Source organism: Apis cerana, linkage group LG10 (assembly GCF_029169275.1).
Source record: "Apis cerana isolate GH-2021 linkage group LG10, AcerK_1.0, whole genome shotgun sequence".
Lineage (NCBI taxonomy): Eukaryota > Metazoa > Arthropoda > Insecta > Hymenoptera > Apidae > Apis > Apis cerana.
Genome location: NC_083861.1, coordinates 9,272,605 through 9,296,877, shown reverse-complemented (window position 1 = coordinate 9,296,877; position 24,273 = coordinate 9,272,605). Strand labels below are relative to the sequence as shown.

The 24,273-nt window shown below is 48.3% G+C and overlaps 1 protein-coding gene across 5 annotated transcripts in view; it reads right to left on the bottom strand.

Moving 5' to 3' along the window:
• LOC107999483 (protein vein) overlaps positions 1 to 24,273 on the bottom strand; it is a 205,590-nt gene that overhangs the window by 32,742 nt on the left and 148,575 nt on the right. For all 5 annotated transcript variants that reach the window (XR_009831357.1, XR_009831358.1, XR_009831356.1 and 2 more), the window contains exon 4: positions 9,917 to 10,025. Coding sequence is in view for 2 of the 5 variants with exons in the window: in XM_062080184.1 (XP_061936168.1) it covers positions 9,917 to 10,025 (109 nt within the window). In the remaining 3 variants the exon portion in view is untranslated. The remainder of the gene's footprint in view (positions 1 to 9,916; positions 10,026 to 24,273) is intronic.

Here is a 24,273-nt window from a genome sequence, read left to right as displayed (position 1 = left end):
GTCGACGACGACGACGACGACGACGACGACGACGACGCGTCAGACAGGAGGGGTCGCGACGAAAGCAGAAAGGGGGAGGGAGGAAGGGAGGAGGAAGTCGAAGACTCGAGAAAAATAGAATCGTTTCCCTCCTTTTCCTCGACGCCCCGCCATTGGGCCAGGTGTATCTTTTTGGCGGTGCGATGAGATTTTTGGCTCGTGATCAAGTCTCTGAATGTTTTGGCTAGCCGTGGCCACGGTACCGTCTTGTCTGCCGTGCCACCGCGCCGCGAGAAAAAAAGCTCGATCCCAGCTTCCGCGCGACTGAGAGAAACGAGAGCGAGAGAGAGAGAGAGAGAGAGAGAGCGAGAGAGAGAGAGAGAGGGAGGGAAGGAGGGGGATCCAAGTTTTATTTTCTCCTCTCGCGCGCAAGGGAGGAGAGCACGACCAGGATCGTAGCGAGAGACGAAGACACCTTGGGTTCGTGGCTCGAGAATCGATAGATCCGTATATATTGGTGGACGGTCGCGCGTTTTTCGCTCGTAAATTCGCTCGCGCCGGGGCGAAATCATCGACGCGGCCGCGAGACTCCTCTCCGCTGAGGGCTTTAATTTCGCCCTGCCCGGTTATGTTATTTATTTTTCTGTCTCGCGGAGAGATCGATACGGGCTGTAATGCCGGCCGACGTTTTTCCACGACGCAATAAAATTTCCCCACCCTCCCCCCCGCTAGCCATCTCCGCCGCGGTGGGAAAAAAATTCTACTCGAATCTCCCCCTCCCCATCCCTCTCCATCCCCGTTTCAATCAACGATTCTTTTCGAATTTCTCGATTCTCCTTTCGGAAGATCATAATCGAGTATGGATATCGATCTTTTCCTTTTTTTAACGAACAACGTTACAAATATTGGGGGGGAAAGGTCGGAATATTGGAGGGCAGGTGGATGCATTTCATCTCCACGCGTAGAGAGAGATTTCGGACAATGGAACGGCCGACCGGTCTCGATCGGAACCGTAAAGGAGGAGGAACGAGCGGCTTTCGCCTTATTTTGTCTTGGCGAGGAGACGCGTTCAGACGTGGGGCGTAACGCGTCCCTCCCTCTCCCCTGTTCGTTGTCCCGCCGTATATTTTCGTCCGTCGGTGACGTGGAAACGCACGGATACCGATTTGCCAGAGTTTTACGTGTCAAAACGCGTTATCGTATTGGTTGGCGGCGTTTCTCACGCGCCCCTTCTCGCCCCATTTTCCATAACGGCTGCTGCCATTCTCGCAAAAACCCGATTCCGGCGAGAGTGTCGGCGACACGCGTCGCCCAAGAATTTTCTCCGGGCGAGGCGCCTAGGATCGGCTAAGTGGATCCGGTTAGGGGGTGCATCGAGTGGGTTACCGAAACGCCATTCACCGCTGACGTTTCGATTTGCTTTCTCCCCCCTCCCCTTCCTCCTCTTCCCTCGTTTCTCTTCCCTGCCTGCGCCAGCGGATATACAATGGTGGCGGTAATACGGTGTAACGGCGGTGAATGGGTGGGTGGCGTTTCTTTGCGGGCGAAATGGGTTGGTGGAACGTCGATATAGATCGGAAGGGGAGGGTCGGTTGGCGTGATTCGCGAGAATTTTTTAAAAGTCAACAACGAACGAGCCAACGAACGAACGGACGGACGGACGCGATGCATACACGCGGCGAGGATGAAAGGGAATCGGCGGGCAAAGAAAGAAAGAAAAAAGGAAGAAGGAAGGAAGGAAGAAAGGAGGGAGGGAGAAAGAAGAGGAATTACAAAAATTTGTGCGTTTTAACGGGCGCGAGCACCGGCCCGGTTAATGAAGACTGTAACCTAAATGCAAATAGGTGACCGACAACTGTTTAGCAATGTATATGGATGAGTATGGAAGTTTGCTTTGGCTGGCATGAATATGGAGATGATAGTTTAATTATATGTGACGAGTTGGCGTGTTGTTCGGGTGTTTGGGGCGTAAAGGGATCCTCGCTATTTGGACGCTTATGCGCGTCGCGCTTTTATTAATTTCATCCCCATTGGACGGTTGACGAGATGCACGGATACATTGGAACGTATCGCGGTTGTGAACCGGGCCGGGGGGAGTGGCGGTGGTGAAAATGCCCGGTAAATTTCGCGAACGTTACGAACGACACAAAGAGAGAATTCAATATTGCATGGGGCGCGGGGCCCTGGGCGGATCCTCGGCGTTGCCGAAGCTTCGACCAAGTAAAGGTATCGCGTAACGTCATTAAGAGTCGCAAAGATAATCCTGCGCCCCTTTGAAAGGAATATGTACAGGTGCCGGCTTAGTTGCAGCTAATGTTCGCTTCTCTCCTCTTCCTCCTCCACACCCCCCTCCCCCTTACCTCTATTTGCGTATGCTGCTCGGCTAAATAAATCATTATCAGAGAAGGAGGAGGAGGAGAGCGAGGGGGAAAGAGTCGGAGGGATGGAAAGAGAGATAGAAAGGGGGAGGAGGAAAGGCACTCTTTGAATAATACAGTGTGGTATGGCGGGCGGGTGGACGGCTGGATTTTAGGTGGCTTAGCGGTGTAACGGAGCACGCGGGCACCGAGGACGACGCGCCGGTGGTTTTCGTGGATTAATTGCCCATTCATAAGCCACCCCTTTGGACCCCGCAAAACTCTTGCCTCTCGTCGAACCGCTACGGTGTAAAGATTGAAAAGACCTGCCGCGCTACCTAGCGACAGATTCGAAACCCTCTCTTCTCTTCGTTTCTTTTCGTTTCTCGACGATTCTTATTAAACTTCGCGAAACCAAATCGTTTCGAACGTGATCGAACATCGACGCGGAGATTCGAAGATTCTTCTTCTTCCCTCCCGATATTCGAGAGTCGGGAAATTGTTGGGGAATAAAGAGCGTGTCGAACGCATCCATCGCTACGCCGTTAATACGCGAAGATACGAAAAAAGTAATATCCTTGGGGATGAATTATTAGGTTGCAGCGAACCACCGGTCATTTAACTTTTCACGAGGGGACACGATTCATTCTTTAACGAGGTTCACCTATCTCGAGGAGGTAAAAGGAGACGCGGTCTTTAAACGTGGTCGAGTGTCGCGACGACCTTTCCTCTCCTCCTCCCTCTTCCCTTTCCTCGGTTTTTTCGGCCAAGGGTTTCGAGATTTCGAGATCAGCTTAAACAGAGACTTTCGAGCGCTTTCACCGCTCGTCGCGTGGTGTAACGTATCGTCAAATCAGCTTAACGGAAACCACCACTTTTCGATCGAGTTGCAAAGAGAAAATAAAAAAGAAAGAAAGAAAAAAAAGATCTTTTTAAAGTTGGGAGAGAATGCAAACTTATCGCGCGAATGGATTGCGGTAGAAACGTTTCGCAAACTAAGTCGGAATTTCTATGGCTTTGCAAATCCGTGTTGCAGCGACGATAAAACAACTTTCTTTCCTACGGCAATATTTTTTTATATCCGGGAGTGGGAGAAATTTATGGGGACCCGAGCACGAAAGGTTGATGTTCAGACAAGGGCAAGCGCGTTTCTCCTTGGAGGGGTGCTACGCAATCGCGTCACGTGAACGATATTTACAGGTTCGATACAGAGGAGAGGGGACGACGATAACGGTCGAGTCGTAGGGGACGACGACGATGAAAATTTTCATGATCGTTTACAATTGCTCGTTGCAACGAAATACCAATCTCGTCTCATTATCGTCCTTATTTTCTAATTTACTCAACGTCGAACGGAACGATCGCAAAATTCGTACGAGGGAGGTCGATCACTTCAACAATGAACCCGGGGGATAATTGGTTTCGAGTACGCACGGAAGCTATTGCAAATTTCCCCGGCTCTTCTTCGAAAATTACAACCCGATTCTAAACCGCGATACGCGAAAACGGTTGCACTCCTTTATAAGAATTTAAATTAAATCGCCGACAAACGTACGTTAATTGTTAATTGAAATCGTCTTTGCGTAACTTTGGTCCGTGAGTATTTACGTGGTCCCCATAAAAGTTGCCGAAACTTCTATACAAACATCGTACAATGGAGAGATTGCGAGACGATGCAGAGCACCAGTTCCGTCGTTATCGCGTAGTATCGGTCATCCTTTAAATTAACGAACACCGTTGCATCGTAGATAGGGGTTGAAAACACCTCTCTCTCTTCTTCGTCTCACGTCTCTTCTCATGAGACTATTCTCTCGACTATTCGATTACGAATACGGGTGGTGTTGGCGCATTAACTCGGTCAGGGAGACGCGTTCCGCGGTTCTCCGGAAACGCGCGTTCCTCCGCGTCTCGAAGGACCAGGGGTATCTCTGATCGTTCCTCCGGCAGTAAACCGTCTGCCGGTGACACGGTGAATTTAGTCGGCACTCGGAATAGACAATAAGCTAGCGGTTTCGGAGCGGTGGTCGTGGAAAATTGGGGCCTCGTATTTTCGCTGCTTTAGGTGATCGCGGCAGACCAACTATTTGCTGGTTAAATACCGCGGGGGAAACTGGACCGTTCGTCTCCTCCTCCTCTTTTCTCGAGCTCGATTCACGATATTTGGATATCCTCGAGGCAGGAAGGAGATTAAAAAAGTCGAGGTTCCTCGAAAAGTCACGGGAAACGAACGGGTCGATCGCATTCCACCAGAGTTCGAACTATGCCAAACTAATCGGCGATCGGTCTCCAACGTTCTCGGCTCGTGGTCCGAATGTTAAATGTCCTTTCCCCGAACGTCGACGTCGAGGCACCGCGTTATGTCTTGCGGTCGTCCGGGTATTCGGTGTCTGGCTTCTCCTCGAGTTCTCATTGGTGAAACTCTCTCATCGCGTTCCACCACGGATAAACCCTGGTTACGATTTCTACTTATTTCGTACCTACGTCTCGTTCTCCGTCTTCTGCGTTTATTTGTCGAAACGTTAGTGGACCGAATGTGTCGCTGTGGAATCGTTGCGGAATATTTGTGAAAAAAAAGAAAAAGAGATTCGATTAATTGGAAACAACGGTAACGGGTACAACGGGCGAGACACTTTAATTTGTCTCGTCTTTCCGTCGTCGTTTCCGTAAATTGCGATAATATTATTATACGAATAGAAATTTAAAGGGGTATCGTTGATGGAATTTTGATACCTGAACCCGATATCCCTTTTCCCGCATTCGACGTAATCTTCCTTCCGTGGTTATTTTCCCTTTTAAAAAGATCCACCTAACCCGTAATTTTCATCGTCTTTATTAACGAACCTTTTCAACGCGAGCGCGAACGGAATCCGGTGGTAAAGGGAAAACGAAAAGCCGGGAGCCGAGGCTGCGCAAGCCGCGGTGCTAGTTTCCATCGGTTTTAATTTAACGCCTACATGAAATTCAAACGAAAACTTCAATTTAAATGTATAGGTATGCTATTTTTCTTTCAACGTTAAGCGGGATTTCGAGTTCTATTAAGACGTCCGAGGGGGGAGGAGGGGTGCACGTTGCAAAAAGGCTGCTACTCCTTGATTTTTATTCTCTTCCCTCTTTTTTTCTCCTCCACCCCAATTTTTTTTCGACTTTCGACCGTTCAAAATGCCCGTTCAAAATCTTCGCATCGGGGAGGGGAATACGGTATTATAAACCGTCGCGTTAACGTAATGCAAACTAACAGCGTCGTATTAGATGTGACAACACTCAGTCACTGTCCCGCCCCCGTTTTTCTCTCCTTGGGACGCGTGAAAAATGCCGGCTAAGTAAAACTCTGGAAACGCGCTCTTTACGCGCGCCTACTACGCGCTACGTCCATCCATTATTTTAACCTTCCAGTCACTGCTTTTACCCCCTCCCCCGTTCTCTACACTTTCGTCCCGCACGATGCGCCAGACGCCAAGCGCAAGACAAATCAGTCGCATCAATCTTTATTTTATTTTATTTTTTCCTCGCTTCAAAATCTGCGAAACGTCATCCCTCTCTCGATATTATTACTCGCTCGGTGATGGCGGTGTTCGAAGGATGGAAGGAAAAAAAAAAAAAAAAAGAAAGAAAGAAGAAAAAAGAAAAAGGAAAAAATTCTCGAGAGAATGAATCTCGCGTTGATTTCTCCAGTCTCTGAATGATGATGAAATCCACTCGTTATCTTTTTACTTATCAGAAACTTATACGCTTGATGTTATTATTGGAAGAAATAACACAAAGGTAGTTCGCGAAGGGTTATTTGTACAATCAAGGAAAGAAATCATGGGCTTGGATCATTTTTTATGAAAAGAAAGAAAAAAAAGTCGAAGAGAATAGAGTTACAGGAAACGTCGACTTGGTTATATTCACCCGCTCGAAAAATCAACTCGAGAATATCGCGCGGCCTCGTATCGAAAATTCTCGCAGAGATAGGGGCGACCTTGCTTGAAACTGGAGTACATTTTCATATAAAAGCTTTGCACCTTTCCGTTAAAATAACGAGCGTCTAAAAAGGAGGGATTCGTATCCGGGGAGGGAGAGATTGGGTGGTGAGAGCTCGCGTGGACGGCACCAGCTGCACGCCGCTTTGTGCGACAGCTTTTGTGCGTATGCAGGCCGAGATTCGAGCGTCGGTATATGGGCCAGGGTTATACGGAAACGGGAGAAAAAAAGAAAGAAAAAAAAAGGCGTGAGAGGTCGGCGAAGCAGTGGATATTAGAGGGTGCTTTATTCTTCCATTTTTCCCCTTCCTCTCCTTTTCTCTCTCTCTCTCTCTCCAGATTCTTCTCTCGCTCTTTCTTCCCGTTCCGGAAGACTACTGCCACCTCCTGGCAGACAGGCCGTTACGTACCTGTTCGTTCCGCTTTAACGTCCCCGTTTTTATCTAACCTTATCTGCCGCGAACGGCGCTGCTATCGTCGCGCGAGTCCAACTTTTCACCTCGCGTCGAATTATCGCCGTTGAATTCTCGACAATTCACCCTGTCCCCAACCCCCGTCTGCTTGCGCATTGTATACCCGGCAGAAATATTCGAGTTTCAAATATTTTCTCGATGACAGTCGCCAAGGGATAATTGGTTTCGTCAATTACTCAAATTTTTCTTTATCTTATCTTCTTGTCCTATTGTTTCTAGATCAAGTCGTTTTCTAGGAGAACGGAGCGGAAAAAAGAAAAGCAGAGTAGTGGTGTTTCTCTTGGATATCTTGGATGGGAAAAATGCCTCGTCACAGGTCGTACGTACAGGTGGGAGGGGTGGAATGGATCGCGCGAGGGTTCGGGATGAAGTGTCTCCGGGCGAGATTTACGAGCATCCATCCCGTGGCGGTGGGTGAGCGCGAAAGCTTTGCATCAGCTGTGTATTTTGGCGAAGCGCCGCTGTGAGGTTCCCGTTGCGAAAGGGATCGGTGATGATTGGAAAGGGTGGATCGAGGGGTGGATCGCGGAGCGGGACTCGGTCGCGGTACTTTAAACTGGGTCATCGACCTTGCCAGCCTGTCTCCAACTTCTTTTTCTCTTTCTCTTTCTCTCTTTCTCTCGATTCTTTAAGTTAAGTCTCTCCATCCAGTTGGCCGTTTAACGCCACTTTTTCCAGTTTATCGGGAATCACCGGGAGTCGCCAGAGACAATTTATTCCACGGGAAGACGACTCATTGGAAATCTATAAATCGGGGGGATTCCCGAGATACGACTCGTGATTTATTATCGGGGAGGGGGGAAAGGAAGACAGCGCCACGGTTTCGTGCCACGTTTCGGCTCGACTCGAGGATCGTTTCGAGGAAGGAATTCGATTTATCAGGCGCGGAAACGCGGTGGAGACGCGGCGGCTTCCGTCGAAGTATACGCCCTTTAACACTCGACCCGGTATACACCGGGGTATACTGTGAGGCGATGGTAGCGAAATATTCGTGTTTATGGAATATTTTCCCTCTTCCATCTCGCGCATCGGGGCAACTCATTTTCCACGGTCGCACGAATAATAGAATACGTACACGTACGAATCTGTTTGCGCCCCAGTTGGTTGCATGCGAGTAGACAATGCTCGGTGTACGCTCATTTGTCCATTGTCCATTCTTTCCGACGGTCCTTCCTTTTTTTCCTCTCTCTCTCTCCCCTCTGCCCCCTTTTCCCTCGTGTTCCTCCTGGGGGCGACCTGATTCCTCGATAAAGCCAATAAACCCTCGTCAACCGATGGCAGCGCGGTGTTCGCATTGGGACCCGTCCATAGACCACAGTGTTTCCCTTTGCTTTCTCTCTCTCTCTCTTTCCACCGTCGGTCGCCCTTTTTCTCTCGCCTTTCCCTCCGCCGGCTCACTTTTATTCGCGTATCAACTCCGTCCTCCGAATTTATTTAACGAGCGGCTAATCAACGTCAAAGCGCACCGACAAAAAGGCCATTGTCGTCGTCCCGATTTCCCTCTCTCTCTCTCTCGTCTCAGGAAGCTTCTGCTGCTCGTTCGGCTTCTCGTTACGCGTACGAGGAAACGGCGGAAAGTTGGCCGCGTCGTTGGAATAATAGCGATAGGGTTCGCGGAAGCGAGAGCCCTGCTCTCTCTCCTCTCGTTTCGTTGAAATTACCGAGTCGAGTGTTTGCCAGAATCGAGGGAAATGTTGGCCGGATGAGTGTTTGCTTTGATATTGGCCAACTTTTTCCACCCAGGTTCCATTCTCTCTCTTTCTCTCTCTCTCTTTCTCTCTCTGTGATTTTTAACACCGAACTAGAAGTAATTCGACGGGGGAGAAAGGAGGAAGAACGTGGGCGGGAACAACGTGTTCCTTCGCGATTGATCGGCCGGCTAATTCCGCGGAGCTATGCGCGCCGATCATCGGGGAACTTTTTTAATTAAACCTATGCGGGAGGGGGAAGGAGGGGGAGGAAGGAGAGGAGGAGGGATGGATGACCCCGGTGGGGGTGCAGGGTGTGCCACTTGGGAAATTTAATTTTCGAAAGAACCGATGAAATCGCGCCAAGGTGGAGGAAAATTCGGCCTGGATACGAGTTCCCCGTGGCTTACATGGAGATGAAACCTGGAAACCTGGCTCTCCTTTCTCAAAGGTGGAAAGGAATTTTTCATGAAAAATGGACTCGACCTCGCGTTCTCTTAATTCCTCCTTCCCTCCAGGATCCAGTCTTTCGTCCCCCTGCTATTCTTCCCGATTCGATCGACGTTTCGACCCTCCTTGCCGAGGAGAGGAAATCTTCGCGGATCTAAGCGCGTGAACAATTGAAATTACCGGCTGAAATTGACCGTTGTGATTATTCCCGCGGAGGGAATAAACAGTTTGATCGAGCCAAGAGAGAGACAGGCTCTCACCCTTTTCCCGGGGAGGGATAGAAAAGTCGATGTAATAGAGAAAAGAATAGGAGAAGAGGAGAGGGAGGAAAAAGTGGAGGGAATGGAATATAAGAGGAACGAGAGCGAGATGGTCCCTTTAATGGATGGGTCGGAGGTCGGTCGTAAGGGATGGGTCGGATGGAAAAAGAGAAGACGGAGTAGAATTGGAGATTGGAGCGTGAACCGGAGGAGAAAGGAAAGAGACGAGAGAGGATGGTCGGGAGGTCAGTAGACTCGACGTGTCTGGCGAGGTGCACGAAATCGGCAACAAACATGCCGCGAAAAACTCTTGCTCCCCCTCCCCTCGTCCCAATCTCATCCGCTGCGAGCGGGCGGATAGGTGTTGGTGGAAAAGAGGGTAACAAGAAGCGAAACTCAATTTCGACCGGCTCCGCTCGATCTCTCCGTCTTTTTCGAGGAGAGCGCAAGGGAAAAGCGTTTCGCAGTCGTTCGTTTCGTTATTTTCAATCTGTATCGTTCTCGACAGACGCGCGAGAAGCATAGCCAACCCAGTCGAGATGCGACTTTATCGGCCCTCGATCCTCTTTCATGCATCGACTTAGATATATATCTATATATATATCCGATAATGATTCGATAATTCGAACAACGATGATCTCCCATTGTTATATCATGTCCGGGGATTGGATAAGGACGAGAGGACGAGGACGTGGCGATGGTTCAGGGATTTAATTATGCGGAAACAAAATGGATCGATGCGCTCACCTGCATGCTGGTTCACCGACGGTCTCGAAAAACAGGCAGGTACCACCGTTCATGCAAAAGTCTCCAGCTATCGGGCACGGCTGCTCCTGCCTCGGCCAGGCCGCCGTCGCTGTAACAAAATCGGAGAAAAAAAGGTATTCATCATGGCTCGAATACGGAATTCGGATAAATATTGCCGTGTGCCGAAGTTTCTTTCCTCTCATCGATATACACGCGAATATCTCTCTCTCTCTCTCTCTCTGTCTTCGTATTTTATTCGTTTCATTTTCCACGCATCGTGCGACTTGCACCCTTGAGATTCAGCACGGCCGTTTATGCACCCTTATGCGTGCACCCTCGCGCGAATAAATCGAGCGGTGTTGAAGCTTTGTTGAGCGCCGTGAAAGAGAATGATATTCGCATTCGTGACAGCGGATTCCACGATCCGTCGTGGATCCGACGGAGGCGAGACCGCGTGCATTTTCATTTCAATCGGCCCGCGCGCGGATCAGTCTTTGGTATGCAAATGCAACGGGTGGCAAGAAACCCGAGGACAGCAGCCGGGGAAAACAGCCGGATTCGTGAACAGGAGCGTTGAAACGTCCCTTTCGCCACTTTTCCACCGCGCTTTCAAATCGTCACGAATCGAACGACGACGCGTTGAAGCGCTCGCATCGTGGCGGATAATTCTTTACGCGTTCGAAACGAAACCTTTATCCCCCTTTATCCCGATTCTTCACCGCTGGGAGGGAGGAATCCATCCAGGGAGCATTATCCTATAAATTTCTCGGCGTAATATCGCAGCCGGCTGCAATTCCTCACTGTCGTTTGCCGTTGTTCAAACTGTGATGCATAATGAATCCGCTATCTCGCGCCCCGTAAACACCGATTAATCATTTCTCGACACGCATCTAGCAAAGGAAACTGTCCCGACAACGTATTTACGGCTTTCTCGAGTACAATAAGAAAAAGAAGAGCGTCAATTCCTCGACTTCGAAATTCTTCGTACCGAACTCTTCGTTGCGATCCATTCTCCGTTTTCAAAGCTTTGAATTTTGGATTCGTCCGCGACAGAGACGAGTTGGAAAGAGCGGTTCGAGCAACAGGGAAGAGAGGCGGAGAGAGCAAAGGGAGAGCCATTGGTACAGCGGGCCGGTGGCGCGATGTATTAAAAATCGTATAACGAGTTTGAAAGCGGGCAGACGAGGCGGGCAGAGCGGAGAGTAATAGCGGGCGAAGCGGAGAGATGCGGCGATGAGGCTGCGAGCGCGTACACCATTATTACACTCGGATTAGTACTCGACCATTCGGTTGGTCCCGGTATTACCAGGCGCAGCTTCAACTTCGAAAAGCTCTCGAGCAGGTTGTACAGGGTTCTGGGCTTTATCCTATCCTACCCTTTTTCACCCACCTACTCGCCGCAGCCGCCGTTTCCCGCTCATCCGCCGCATTTCTTCTCGTTAAGTCCCTAACAAGCTGAAGACATTTCGCGGCGAGACCATCCCCCGTCGTTTTTTCCTCCTCCCCTTATCGAGGCGAACGGAACGGAGGATCGCGTTGAAATTTTAATCTCGTCCCGACCCGCTCGCTCGCTTCCAACTTTCTCCCGATCCTTCTCCGCCCCTCTTCGGGATCAAATTGCAGCCGAGAAACCCGTTATTTCACAAAGAAGCGAAGTGACTCGAGCTCTCCTCCCCTCCACCCCCTTAATAATCCAGGTTTTTAATCCAACAAGAAAATTCGTACTTCGAATCGCTTAAGGTATTTTAACAGGGGTATTACCGAAAATAGCAAGGAAATCTCGAGTTAATTGAAGACCATCTTCCCCCTCCCCCCCCGTTTTCCGGTTTCCTCTTTCCGTTTTTCGAAGAAATGGCGTAGAATCGCGCGAAACTTTGATCCCGATTCGAGTTTCTTTCCTCTTCGGTAAAGAGAGAGCGCGGGGGGGAGGGACATCGTGTAGCAATCTTGCGGGATGCGAAAGTTGGTCGCGTGAAACAGGGTTAACAACGAGGAGAAAGGAAGAGAGAAGGAAAGTTTAGACGAGAATCGAGTTTGAATCGAGGCTATATCGATTCGACAACGGCCGCGTTTCAATCCGTTCCTCCCTCTCTCTCTCTCTCTCTCTCTCTCTCTCTCTCTCTCTCTCTCTTCTGTGGCTCGTGATGCCGCGACTCCAAATTTCGATTCGATGAAAATACTAAAACTTCCGTGCGAGAAAAATAGAAAAGCGTGTCGTGGATGCTGCGAACGAGCTCGATTCTTCGCCTCGTAACATTCAGAAATTTCGCGCCACTTGTCTCTTTCGATTATCCAATATCGCTTCGGGGTAACGTTCCGCGAACAGAATCTCGAGGATCGCGCGCGAGCAGAATTTCAAAAAGGGGTTCTCTACGCTAAAAAATAGGCGGACGGTATCCCGGTTGTCGATCTTCGAGCTGCGGGAAGAAACCCTGACGAATTCCTTTACCTCTTTGAAATAACTCACAGCCTCTCCGCGAAGCAAGTCTGCGGACGCGTCTGCCTTTTCCTCCCTTTTTTCCTCTTTCCGCGAGAAATTGAAATCGTGTCGAGGATGAAACGGAACAGGAATAAATTTTGAACAGACAACTAGACTGCAAATAATCGATCGATATTATTAGGAATTACGTTACTACGACGTTCTTGACGACGCTAAGGATCGCGAGACGAAGATTCGCTCTCGAATATCTCGATCGATTTGCCGCTTAAAGGCATCCAATAATAGATTCCGCGCAAGTATTTACATCAGGATGAACCTGCGTATTCGCCTCGTGGGCAAGAATTTTTTTTTTCGAATGAGATTGTCTCGTCAAGGGGGTGGCGCGATGTATGTATACGTATATATATATACATATAGGAAAAGCTGCGCCACGGCGGCAAAACAAGTTTCAAACGGTCGGGTTTGCTTTTGACGCGAGCAACATTGTTTGGATACCATTATCTCCGTCGATGTAACATGAATCGGTGTCGCGGGTGCATTTAGATAGGCCAACTGTTCCACGTCGGACACGATCTCTCAACCGTTGATACGTCACTTTTCGACGTGTTTACGGCCTGGCGCTCGAAATTTTTTGACATCGATACAACGCAGCATCGTTTCCGAACAGACTCCGTTTTTCCCTCTCTCTCTCTTTCTCTCTCTCCTTTTTTTAATCGCGCCTCGACAGAATTTTCACCCGCGTTTTAAAATGGAACGACGTCACCGCACTGGTCCTTTTTATCGTTATCGCGGACCAGAAACTTGACCCGTCAGCGTGTTCTCCCTTCCTTGACCGGTGGCACGCGTAGAAGCGGCAGTGGAATTAGTTTAAAAAATGTATTACGGTTAGTATTCACGCTAACTGGCCGCATACGCGCGTGCTAATTAAGGTTAACGCGCTGGATTCTTCCTCCGCCTTCCTATCCCACCCTTTCTCTCGTTTTTGAACTATGAAATACGAGTTGTTCGTTCTTGGAGCGTGGGCGAGCCGAAAATTGGGGGCGAAAACTCGCGCGGCCTCGCGCGGAAGCCGGCCAAACGACGAAACTTTTAATCTGCCTGTCGGAACCGGGAGGGGAGCAGGAGGAGAAAAAAAAATTCGGGAGACCGAATTACGTTCCGGAAACATTGTTCCAATTATACAGAGGGATGCAAGTGCCTCGATCCTCTCCTCCTCGCGAAACGAGAAAAACGTATTTTTCCTCGAGTTTTTCCCTCTTCTTCTTCTCCTTCTTCTTCTTCTTCGTTTTTCGAATTTGAAATTTAATCGCTCTCGTCATCCGTGATTCGTTTATAAATGTAGAGGAGCATTTGTCAAGGAGATGTTTAGACAGAGTATTTACAATTTTCGCTCTATCTCGTCTGGCCTGTCGGTGCATGTATGCTTATTCGCCAATCGCAAATGGACGATGGACGTGTATCGAGATGAAGCGAAACGGATGACTTTATTAAGCGTATTGACGTAACCTCCTCCCAATCAAAGGAATTTCTGTTTGTTTGTTCATAATCGACACTTTAATTGGGAGCCGGTGAAATTATACCATTTCATTCCCCGCCTCGATTTTTGTTTTTCAATAATAATAATAATAACGATAATAACAATAATAACAACAACACGCGTGATAGACAGATGAGATAGAGCCCATCCATTCATCCGTTTTACACGTTACCTTATTAAATTTACCAAATCGCTACTTTAAAAAGAAAAATTTGTTTTCAATTTGTATCGCTACTTTTCTTCTCTCTTTTTCTTTTTTTCAGCTTCTCCACGACCAAGTTGGAGCGGCGTAATAGCATTCCAAGAGAGATCCACGAACGTATCCTACGAAGGGGGAGAGACAGGTCTTTTCCTTTTTTCGACAAGCGTTTTCGACAATCGGTTCGGCCGTCAATTTGCATGGACAGCGTTGGAAAATAGGCGGTGGGGTAATTAAGTCGGATATAATTGGCCTAATATATCTGTTGGTCTGCGGCTCGGGTACAGTCGCGCACGCGTACGGCTCGCACAATCGTTCGCGGAGTCGGTCCATTTGCGTTTCCAAACACGAGGGGTTGCGCGATCGACTCTCGCCTCGCGTTTCGGGCGAAATTCGAGCCCCCGCTCCCATGTTTTTCGTATTCGAAAGCCGCGTTCGCCTAATATCTCGGATCGCGTAAATGGATTTAAGTCGACGTTGCACACAGGTGGAGGGCAGTTGTAAAGTGAATCGGGTTACGTGACTACGCCGTTCTCTTTTGAGATGGGAGGGGGGAGAGAGAGAGAGAGAGAAAAGAGTGGCCGACTTTTCGAAAGAAGGGGAAGAAAAATCCGGACGAGAGAATTTTCGCGCTCGTCCACGTTTGGAGGAACGAAATTGTGAAGTTTCAAAGGACCCTCTGAGCTTTAAGCACCGTCCACGTGTGCTTTACCGGGCGAAATTCCCTCCCTCCCCCTTCCCTAGGTCCGCCGCTCGTGGCCCAGCTGCGACCTTCTTACCGTTTCCATCCTCCTTACCGTTCTCCTTTGTCGAGGAGCGGTAGATTCCTTCCTGCCGCTAGAAAAAGTAAATTGAATAGATCTGGCAAACTGTGCGAGAGGAAGATTCGCGGAGGCGAGGACGAGACGCCGACAAGATTCTCGCACACACGTCGAGGGAATCCGGGAGTGGCTCGTTCCTGTTGTTCCATCCTCGCTTCCTCCGCTCACTTTTATGAGACGTCGTCTCGATTTAACTTTCGTGGAAGAGGAAAAGGAAACGAACGTTCTCCATTCTCCGCGCTTCCATCTCTGATTTCCTCCGATTCGTTGCGAGTCGCGAACGAGCCGAGCAATCGTAAAATTCGAAAGATGTAATAATAATCCGGGAGGAGGTGTGATAATACGTCGAAATACGTTGAATTGTTTTTTCGGGAGAACGATGTTTCTAATCCCTTTTTTCTTTTCTTCCTCCTCCTCCTCCTCTTCTTTCGTCTGGAAAGAGATATCTTTCGAGGAAGGTTGCTTCGCTCATAAGCGGAGGAGTGCAATTTCCGAAGCGAGAGAGGAGCACCTTACATCATCCTCGTTAAACTTTTATGGAAGATGTATCGCGCGTTCGCGAAGCGAAGTTGCGGATAAGACCATCGCTCGACCGAGCCACCGTTCGCGAGTCTTTTTAAGGGCGTCTCTTCAACGAGGATGGAACGAGTATCCTTCCAAAGAGAATTTTCTCTACAAAGGGAAACGCGGGTAAGAATTTCAGACAGGGAGAAAAATCTTCCATCAACGGAAACAACCGGCCAACCGTGCTCCTTCCTTTTCTTTCTTTCTTTCTTTTTTTCGATGCCATCGCTTTTTGATCTCGCGCTTCATAAACCTCAGCTTCTCAAATTTTATTCACCGTTTAATTATCCTTCTCTCTTCTCGCGTTCCTTCTTCCTCCTCCTCCTCCTCGCTATTTTTCCATCTCTCTGGATTCTATATATATATTTTGATCCATCAGCCAATGGTGTGATTTTTGAATCGTGCGACTCTTCTGCTTCCTCTTCCTCGTGTTCCATCAGGTCAAATATCGTTCGAATGAAATTTTCACAGACACTTTTGCCCGCTTATAAGAATACGACAGGAGAGAAAGAGAAAAAGAGGGAGAGAGAAGGGCGTATGCATATAAAATCGAATCTACCCGATATGAAATTCGTGTACGACCGAAGGTCAATACTCGAGTACGTCGCGGATCGACGAACGATCCGGTTTAGATTATTTTTCCGACATCCTTCGCGTGTATTCACCCGTATCGGGCCGGTTCACGATTCAATAAGGCCGCGTTATTGCTGACTCCGGCTAACATAGCTTTCGATTCTGCCTGGAATTTCGAATTTCACCCGATGCATGTTATCCCCGATCGGCCATTTCTCTCCCTTTAACCCTCGTTCTCGCCAGATTTTTAATCCATTCTTCCTCGTTTCTTTGCCTTCGTGGCCTGACCCGGCCACGCGATTTACCGGCTCTCGCCGTAAAAGTGAACAAAGGGCGCGCGAACGGAGATTAAAAGAGGCACGGACCTAAGTTCTTTGGAATTACGAAATCGTCCGAGTTTTTACGCGCACCGCTCGAAAAGCGTATTTCTTCCATCCGACGATAAATTCTTATTTACTCCCCTTCTCTTCGTACACAGTGTTTTCGAATCGCGTTTCCAATTTATCCAAAGGCCAAGCCTTGGAGGGGATGAAAAAGATTTTTCGCCGCGTCTCGATTTTCCTTCGAGGAGGAGCAGGAGAATCGCGCGTTGAACCGAGGAGCATTTTCGGAATTTGCAGAAAAGTGGGAGGCGAGGGGGTCGATATGCGGGCTGCGATATCATCCCGCGAGCATCGAGGCGAGCAGCGGACAGGATATTTCGTCGGCCCGCAGAATCCCTCCCACCCTTTTTCTCCTGCTTTGCGCGCAAACAAAGGGCGGCTGCACGCGAAGCTTGTTCAGGACGGTACAGGACGGTTGTTTGTCTTCCATTAACTTCAACCCTTCTGGACAAAGATAACGCGCCCTCGTTAATTCGTTTTGGCTCCCTCTCCTCGACCCGCGCAGGCAAAAATCCCGATCGTTCCCAAGAATAAGTAACCAGTTCTTTTTATCCCCCTCCCCGAGTTATTCGGGAGGAAAGGCTATTCACAAAGAAGTGGAACAACACTCGTGGAAGTTGCGACGAATTTCTTTTTATACACGTTCCCGCGGCGAGGAACACAGCGCTCGCGACGCGGAAAATACGGTCAAAGACGGAAGCGGGGGGAGGAAGAAAGGGAGGGAATAAGAAACGGGACGAAAATCGTAGCGTAGAACGGGGATTCAAAGGGAAACGGGGAACAATGGACTGGCTGCCGTTCCGTACGAATTCTTTCGCGAATTCATTCAACGATGTAACGACGCGATGAGAAACGACATTCTGTCGATGAATGCGCCAGGGGAGAGGGAAGGGAGGGCGCAGCAGCGGCGGGGTGGAGAGGAGGCACGCGATTGTGCGCTTAAGGACGACCCGCTTCTACCCTTCGGTTTCTCCACCCCCCGATTTTTTATTTTTCTCCCGCTGCTGAAAATCTCCTGTGCCCTCTCGTCTTCACCCGCACCCGATCTTCTTTTTCTTTTTTCTTTTTTCTTACAACGAATTACTTTCCTTTCGAAAGGAAAGTGGCGCGTAATCTCGTGGAAGCGCGGCTCTGCAGAAAATATTTGGCGGAAAGGAGGAGGGGGAGATGACCGATGATTCTGATTTTTCTCCTCGTTCGTCTCCGCGTCTCGGAGATATAATTCCGCAGATCGATCCGCAAATTTATTTCTTGACGGGGGGCGTGAATTTTGTCCGAAATTTGTCCGTACGCCCCGCGCTACGCGTACACCGGCAACCGTTCGTTTCGCGTTGTAAATTCAATCTGACGTTAAACTGGAGCCATTACTTTGCCACGTTATACCCACCGACGAGGCAGAGAATGGAATTTGATTTACGTTACGGTCGAACAACATCTCCTTTGTTTCAGTCATCCTCGTTTTTCCTTTCTATTTGCTCTCTCTCTCTCTCTCTATCTATCTATCCATCTAACCGCCCTTTGTCCTCCCGTATCTCGCGTATTTCTGCTCTTTTTCCTTTACGTAGCGGCGAGCAAACTTATTAATCCAAGGAATTCTCGTCCGGGCATTATTCCATCGTATTTCACCCGTGCACCGAACAATTTTTCCCTTCCTTCGATTAAGTCGAAGGAATTTTTCGAGTTAATGATGATGATAATAACAACAACAACAACAATAATAATAATTCGGCGTTATTTCTCGATCCCCGGGCGAGAGTGACGAACGCTTACGCGCGGCGGTGGCGAAGCTACTCAACGTTTCGGAAGTTTGAACATGGTGATCGAGTGGATTCAATCCACCGCTTTCCCACCGACAATGGCCGGCCGGGAGTATTGAATCAACAGCTCGTTTGCTTTATTGAATTCTGACAATATTGCCGGCCGGGGTGATAGATAGATAGTCGGCGCGATACGCCGGTGCGAGCAACTAATGGCTACTCTCAAATTAATAGGGAGCGCATTAGAATGTGTAACTCGTCGTGGTGGATACGCGTCGCGCGGAAGTGATTAAAATTGATCCGAACGCCACCTATCGCGCGACGAAAACCGATTTAATCGCGTTTTCGACCGATCCCATCAACCTTCCTTTTCATTCGTCGACCACCACCCTAATCACGGATCCACTCCTTTCGTTCCTCCTTCCTTCTTTCGCGTAACGAAACGTCGCACTCGCTATGGAAAATAATCGGCGCCCGATACGCGGACCCGTTTCACTGACAACATCTTCGAGATCTTCGGTCCCGCCAAAAATGCGCACAGTACTCGAGGAAGATCGTCGAAGGCCGCGTTTACCCCTCACTGCAATCCGACTTGCTTCGTTTATTGGAAAAAAAAAACGTGGTGGTATATTTTAACTTCTAAACTCACACGTAATTAATTGATATACACTTTGGTATCAAATAACATTACAGAATATGCATCTTATCTTATGCATCTTATGCAGAGCGACTATATAGAGTATCAGTGGCATTTTACGGCCTATAGTCGCCGTAATAAAGGGTTAATCGTGGTAAACGGAACCGGTTCCTTTCTCTCTCTTTCTCTCTCTCTCTTTCCTTTATCGCGTTATATCACGCCTCGCAATTTTAATCATCGTGGAGCCACGATGAAAACATGGTGGATAGGCGTGTTCCGTTCACCGAAAGAGGGAAATTCGTCGAGAAATCGGCCGAGTGTTTCCGTCGTTCGCAGGGGGTTAGAATGCCCCACGGGTAATTCCGGGAGATGCGGAGGGCTCGTACGACTGTACAGACAACGATTGAGAGAGGCGCAACATCCCCGTGACGCGTGTTTCTATCTTTTCGCGCGGATTGCCTCGACGTTAGAGGCAGACGACGACGACGACGGTGCGAAAGGCAAAAGAGGAGATTGCACCCTCAGGTGCCGTCCCTGGGGTTATCGCAGGGAGGGAAATGCACTTTTCTGCATCTAACCAGGTACTCAGCCCCGGCGCGTCCCTTCCTTCCGTGTATACACGAACGTTTCGCGATCAAAGATCCGCGAATGTCTTTCTCCCCCTCCTCCCTTTCCCTTACGAGACGCGCTTGTCACTTTGGCCCGATGTTGCTTCAACCTTTTGGACGACTTTTACTACTACGATCGAGCTTGAAATTTTGCGAAATTGACGCGATTTGATCTCACGTTCGTTAACCAATTGAAAAAGTAAGCAAGTTAAAGATTTCTAGGATAAAGTTAAGAATTTTAAGAATTATTTATTAATTGTCGAAATGCTCGAATAATTATAATAGTGGATCCGCTTTTCGTATAAACTCTATTATTACGTCGGGCGATAAATTACCCGAATAACTTAATTTCGATTATTAAATTTTGCCCGTCGCTTAGGCTCCCGACGCGTCTAAGTGTCTCACCTAGCACGGATCAAATCCACTGCGGAGTGGAGATTTCGCTCGGTTACATTCGACGTACGGAATAATGGAATTCTTGGTTTAATTAATTCTGATCGATGAAGAGAGTCTCTTTTTCACGACAGCTAAAGAAGAGCGCCTTCCTTCTTTTCCGATATCTTCTCCCAACACCTCTGTACTCCAGCTTATATACAACTCTTATTAACTCGAGTCCCGGAGTGGACTCGACGGCCATGTTTTATTTTCGAGATGATAAAACGTCGCCCGTACGTCGTCGTCCGAGTGTAATTTGGAATCAACCAAGCGTAACCAGAGGGGAGGGATTCTTTAATTTCAAAGGACGTAGGTAGGGGTAGGTAGGTATCCTTGCGCGGGGTAGTTTTCAAGCTAATTTAAGTTCTGGCACAGTCTAGATCTTCCCTGTATATTCAAGTCCTGCTGTGCGAGTAACCTGAATCTACCCTATCTTATCGTTGCACAACGCAGATCTAGATTCAACTCTCAGGAAGGTAATGCGAGTTGTGCGCGATCTAGACGTGCCCCGTTTCGAGTTTTCTCCACCGCTCGGATATCAGGCCTAGGAGAGCGTATCGTTAATCCGATTTCGTTAATTTTGATCGCTTGGTTTCCGTCTTTAACTTTCGTCACAACGCGTTCACCCTTCTTCTCTCGATTCTCTCTGGATTCTATTTGGCTCGTACGTACGTATACGTTTTTTATCGATATCGATAAATCAAACCACCATTTGTTAATCGCTCCCATGGCGAAGAGGCAGAGCTTCTCCCTTCTCGATGGAAAAAAATACCGATCGACGGTGTTCCGATGAAACCCCTATAACTTTCGCGCACCTTTTGATTTCGCACCGTGTGATTTATTTTAAATATTCCTCGGCCGCGAATGAACGAGGCCCGCACCAAGCGTAATACGCGCGCAATTCCGTTATCATTATCCCGTTTATCCGGGCTATCATTATCCCCTCGATTCAACCTGGCTGAAAAGAAACGCACCATCCTTTTCCTTCCCCTTCTCTCTCTCTCTTTCTCTTTTTTTCCAATTCTGGGTCAAACAACCAGAGAGTTGTTCGGCCCCTAATAGGGTCGCCAACTCGAACCTTTATCGCGCGGAGATAAATATCGCGTATTCCAGTGGCTTATTGCAGGATGAAAGGGCGAGCACAAAGAATTTATCCCAATAGAATTTTTCCACTCTCCCTCGAATCGTATCTTGGAGTTGTTCCCTGGAGTTGGAAAACCGGGTGTAATCGTCCGGTCTTTGTATTCTTGCGGGGGAAGGGGGATCGTTAATCGATCGTGATGCGTCCAACGAACAATTATTTATTTATTTCGCAGGCGATACAGAGGGGGGAGTAAAATTTTTACGGCCAATCGAACGGTGGTTTAGATGCAACGTTGCATAGACGGCGAGCAAGAAATTGCCATCGATATTTTTCACCCCCTCCGTAATTATTATTACGCGCGAGAATTGCCGGGTCTGGGTTCGATTCGAATATCGGGAATATTAAATATCTCGGGGTGATTCCGACGGAGGTTTTCGCATAAACACACCGATAATTAGTTTTCCTAGGAACCGATTGGAAACTTGGGCTCGAGCAATTGCTCGAGCTTCCCTCTAAATTTATCACCAAGGTAAATTAACGATCGGTTCGCGGGAATGGTCTACAAGCTTTTCGCTTTTCTTTCTTCCCTTTTCCTTTTTTTTTTTCACCCTTCCTTCGCTGGAAAAATACATTTCGCCGGTGGGAATGTTTGTCAGCCGGATTCCACGCTCCTCGAAAGGATCATTTTCCCTTACCAACTTTTTTTTTTTTCACTCGCCTCGGATGGCAAATTAACGATGTCTGCGCTTCTTCATTAACCAACACATCTCGAAACTTGTAGAAACTGGAACGAACGAAAGATAACGAGCTTTCCAACGATCGTTACTCGATGAAAGCGGAAAATGTATTTCGCGTGTAAATAAGTCGGAATAAGAAGAAGAAGAAGAAGAAGAAATATATACCGCGCTTTTTTTTCAATCGCCACAAAGCGAGCGAGTGGGACGAGTCGATCATTGGTCGGACAGATTTACGATAATTTTCCCCCCTCCCTCCCTTAATCGAAGCGTATAATTTTCCGTATCGTATAAGTTGTAAACACGGCGAATATACGAAAATACTCGACGGATTTCATTGCCATTTCACTTCGAATTACGTTGGACCGGGTGTAGGTGTACATTGGCAGGACTATAAAAGCTATCCTGGATGAGAGGGCGAGCTCGAGAGCGAATGGATCGGTATCGACGCGCCACTTTCACCGCTTTTCATTCACGCGACTCAATTCGATCGGATCGTCGCGAAAAAGCGTCGAACCGGTGCTCACACGGTATCTTACACGATCCGCTCCGGTCTCGTACAAAATTCCATACGTTATAAGCGCGCGGAGGAGGAGGACTTCGTCACCGAGTGACGGACGGTGCGCGAGTCGTGGTCGATTATCGAGCAGGAAAAAAAAGAAGAAAAAAAAAAAGGAACTCGTGGAGAGACGAGTTAATGCTTTTACCGGCTGGCTCAAAGCTGGTGTACGTTCGCTCGCTGTATCGTTCCCCTCCTCCCAACAACGTTGGCCAACAACGAGGTGGACGCGCGGTGGAAAATCAAGCGGCTTTCGTCGAATCAACCTTTTGATCCTGGGATTCGATTGCCAGCCGAATGATTCGCGCTCTCCTCGCCGATGAGGCGAATAGGATCCCGCCATTATTCCGTCGTTTTTCCCTTTCTTTCCTTTCTTTTTTTCCATTCCTCGGCCGTGTCGATTCGATTCCATTCGATCTATGAGATCGCCACGTGGTCCACCAACACGTGGTCTTCAATTTTTCTTGGATAGATAAAAAAGAAAAGAGCGGAGAAAATTGGGGATGAAAATTGGAGCGAGATGACAAATAAACGATTGTTCCTTTCTTTCGTTAGCTACTTCGTTAGAAAGGGGAGGGAGGAATCCCTCGATAATTAAACCTGTGTGTTTCGCGCCTGAATCTAATTAGCGACGCACGCTACGAATGGGATCGGATAAAACAGGCGCCACATTCAACAGAGAAAGAATATTCCGATAATTCTGTCGGGGAGATCCCGCGCGAAACGATCCCCGTTGTTTGTTCTTCTTACGAGGAGAAGAAAGAATCTATTTGCTTACGTGCGTTCCTTCTTGGCTGGAGGAAATCGCGAACGTTTTCCAAGAGTCGTTCTTTTATCGAAAAGGGAAACAGAAACTGCTCGCTAGGGTTGTTGTTGATGACTGTCGGATGCTGTCTCGCGCAGCGAACACCCCACCCTCCGTCTGTTCGGTCGGGTCTGGATCCACGTTGTAGAGACTCGAGAGGGTTGCACGAAATTTCGCGCCGCGTAACAACGACGTGGTGAAACACGTATCGCCCCCGTTCTCCCGTTCTCTGTCAGCCAGCCGAATTCCCGCGTTCTGGATCGCGTTTACACTCGAAATTGAGCAACGATGAGGGGGGGAACGACGATTGATATTCGTCCTTGTCTCCTCCTTTCATCATCCTCTTTCCGCAAAATTTAATATAATAACTTCGCACGAAAGCGAGGTTGATTCTTCTTTTCTCTCTTTCTTTTTTTTCTGCTTTTTTTACTTATTTTTATTTTTTTTCCTTTTTCCACGTACGAACGAAAGCAACAAGAAGGGAAATGAAACGACGCATGGATTCATCATTTGATACATGGCGCGTAAACGGTACAACAATTATTCCTCGTGAGAGTAATTGGGGGGGGAGGGGGGTTGTTTCGCGGGGCAAGTTCGGGAAAGTTTGTATCGCAAGGATGCACGTCCAGATGCGGGTTTAGTTAGAAGGGTCGCGGAGGGCTCGTAGAGACGAACTGTCGCGGTGGGAAGCGTGTTTCTCTCTCACGACCGAGTTTCCCGATGTTTGCAAGCGGCATTCTCATCGAACCAGACGCTAAACAGATTTCCTAGCGCTGTTATCGCAGTAATATTATTGCTGTCTTTGTGCGAGATTCGTGGCAACCAAACGTACCACCTCGAAACTAAATTTATCGAAATAGAGAAATAGGGAAGTTTCGAGCGAAACTTTGATCCTTTGAAATCCTTAATCCTCGAGAGAAAATTTAATTCAACGCGTAATAAATTTTAAAAAAAAGTTTTCCCTCCCATTCCATCGATTTATTCCATCCTACCGTACCGTTTCTGCTATATATATATAGCAGATTTTCGTTCCCAAGGCTCTTCGAAACAGGGTGCGAAACGAAAACTCGTCCCTTTACTTTACACTTACTCGCTTCGAGAGAAAGAGAGGGAGAGAGAGAGAGAATATCGTTGACAGAGAATCCCAAGCGAATCACGGGATGATCTTTCGTTATCCCGTATCCGTTCCCTTTCTTTCGTGCCCAACTTGGTTCCACGGAA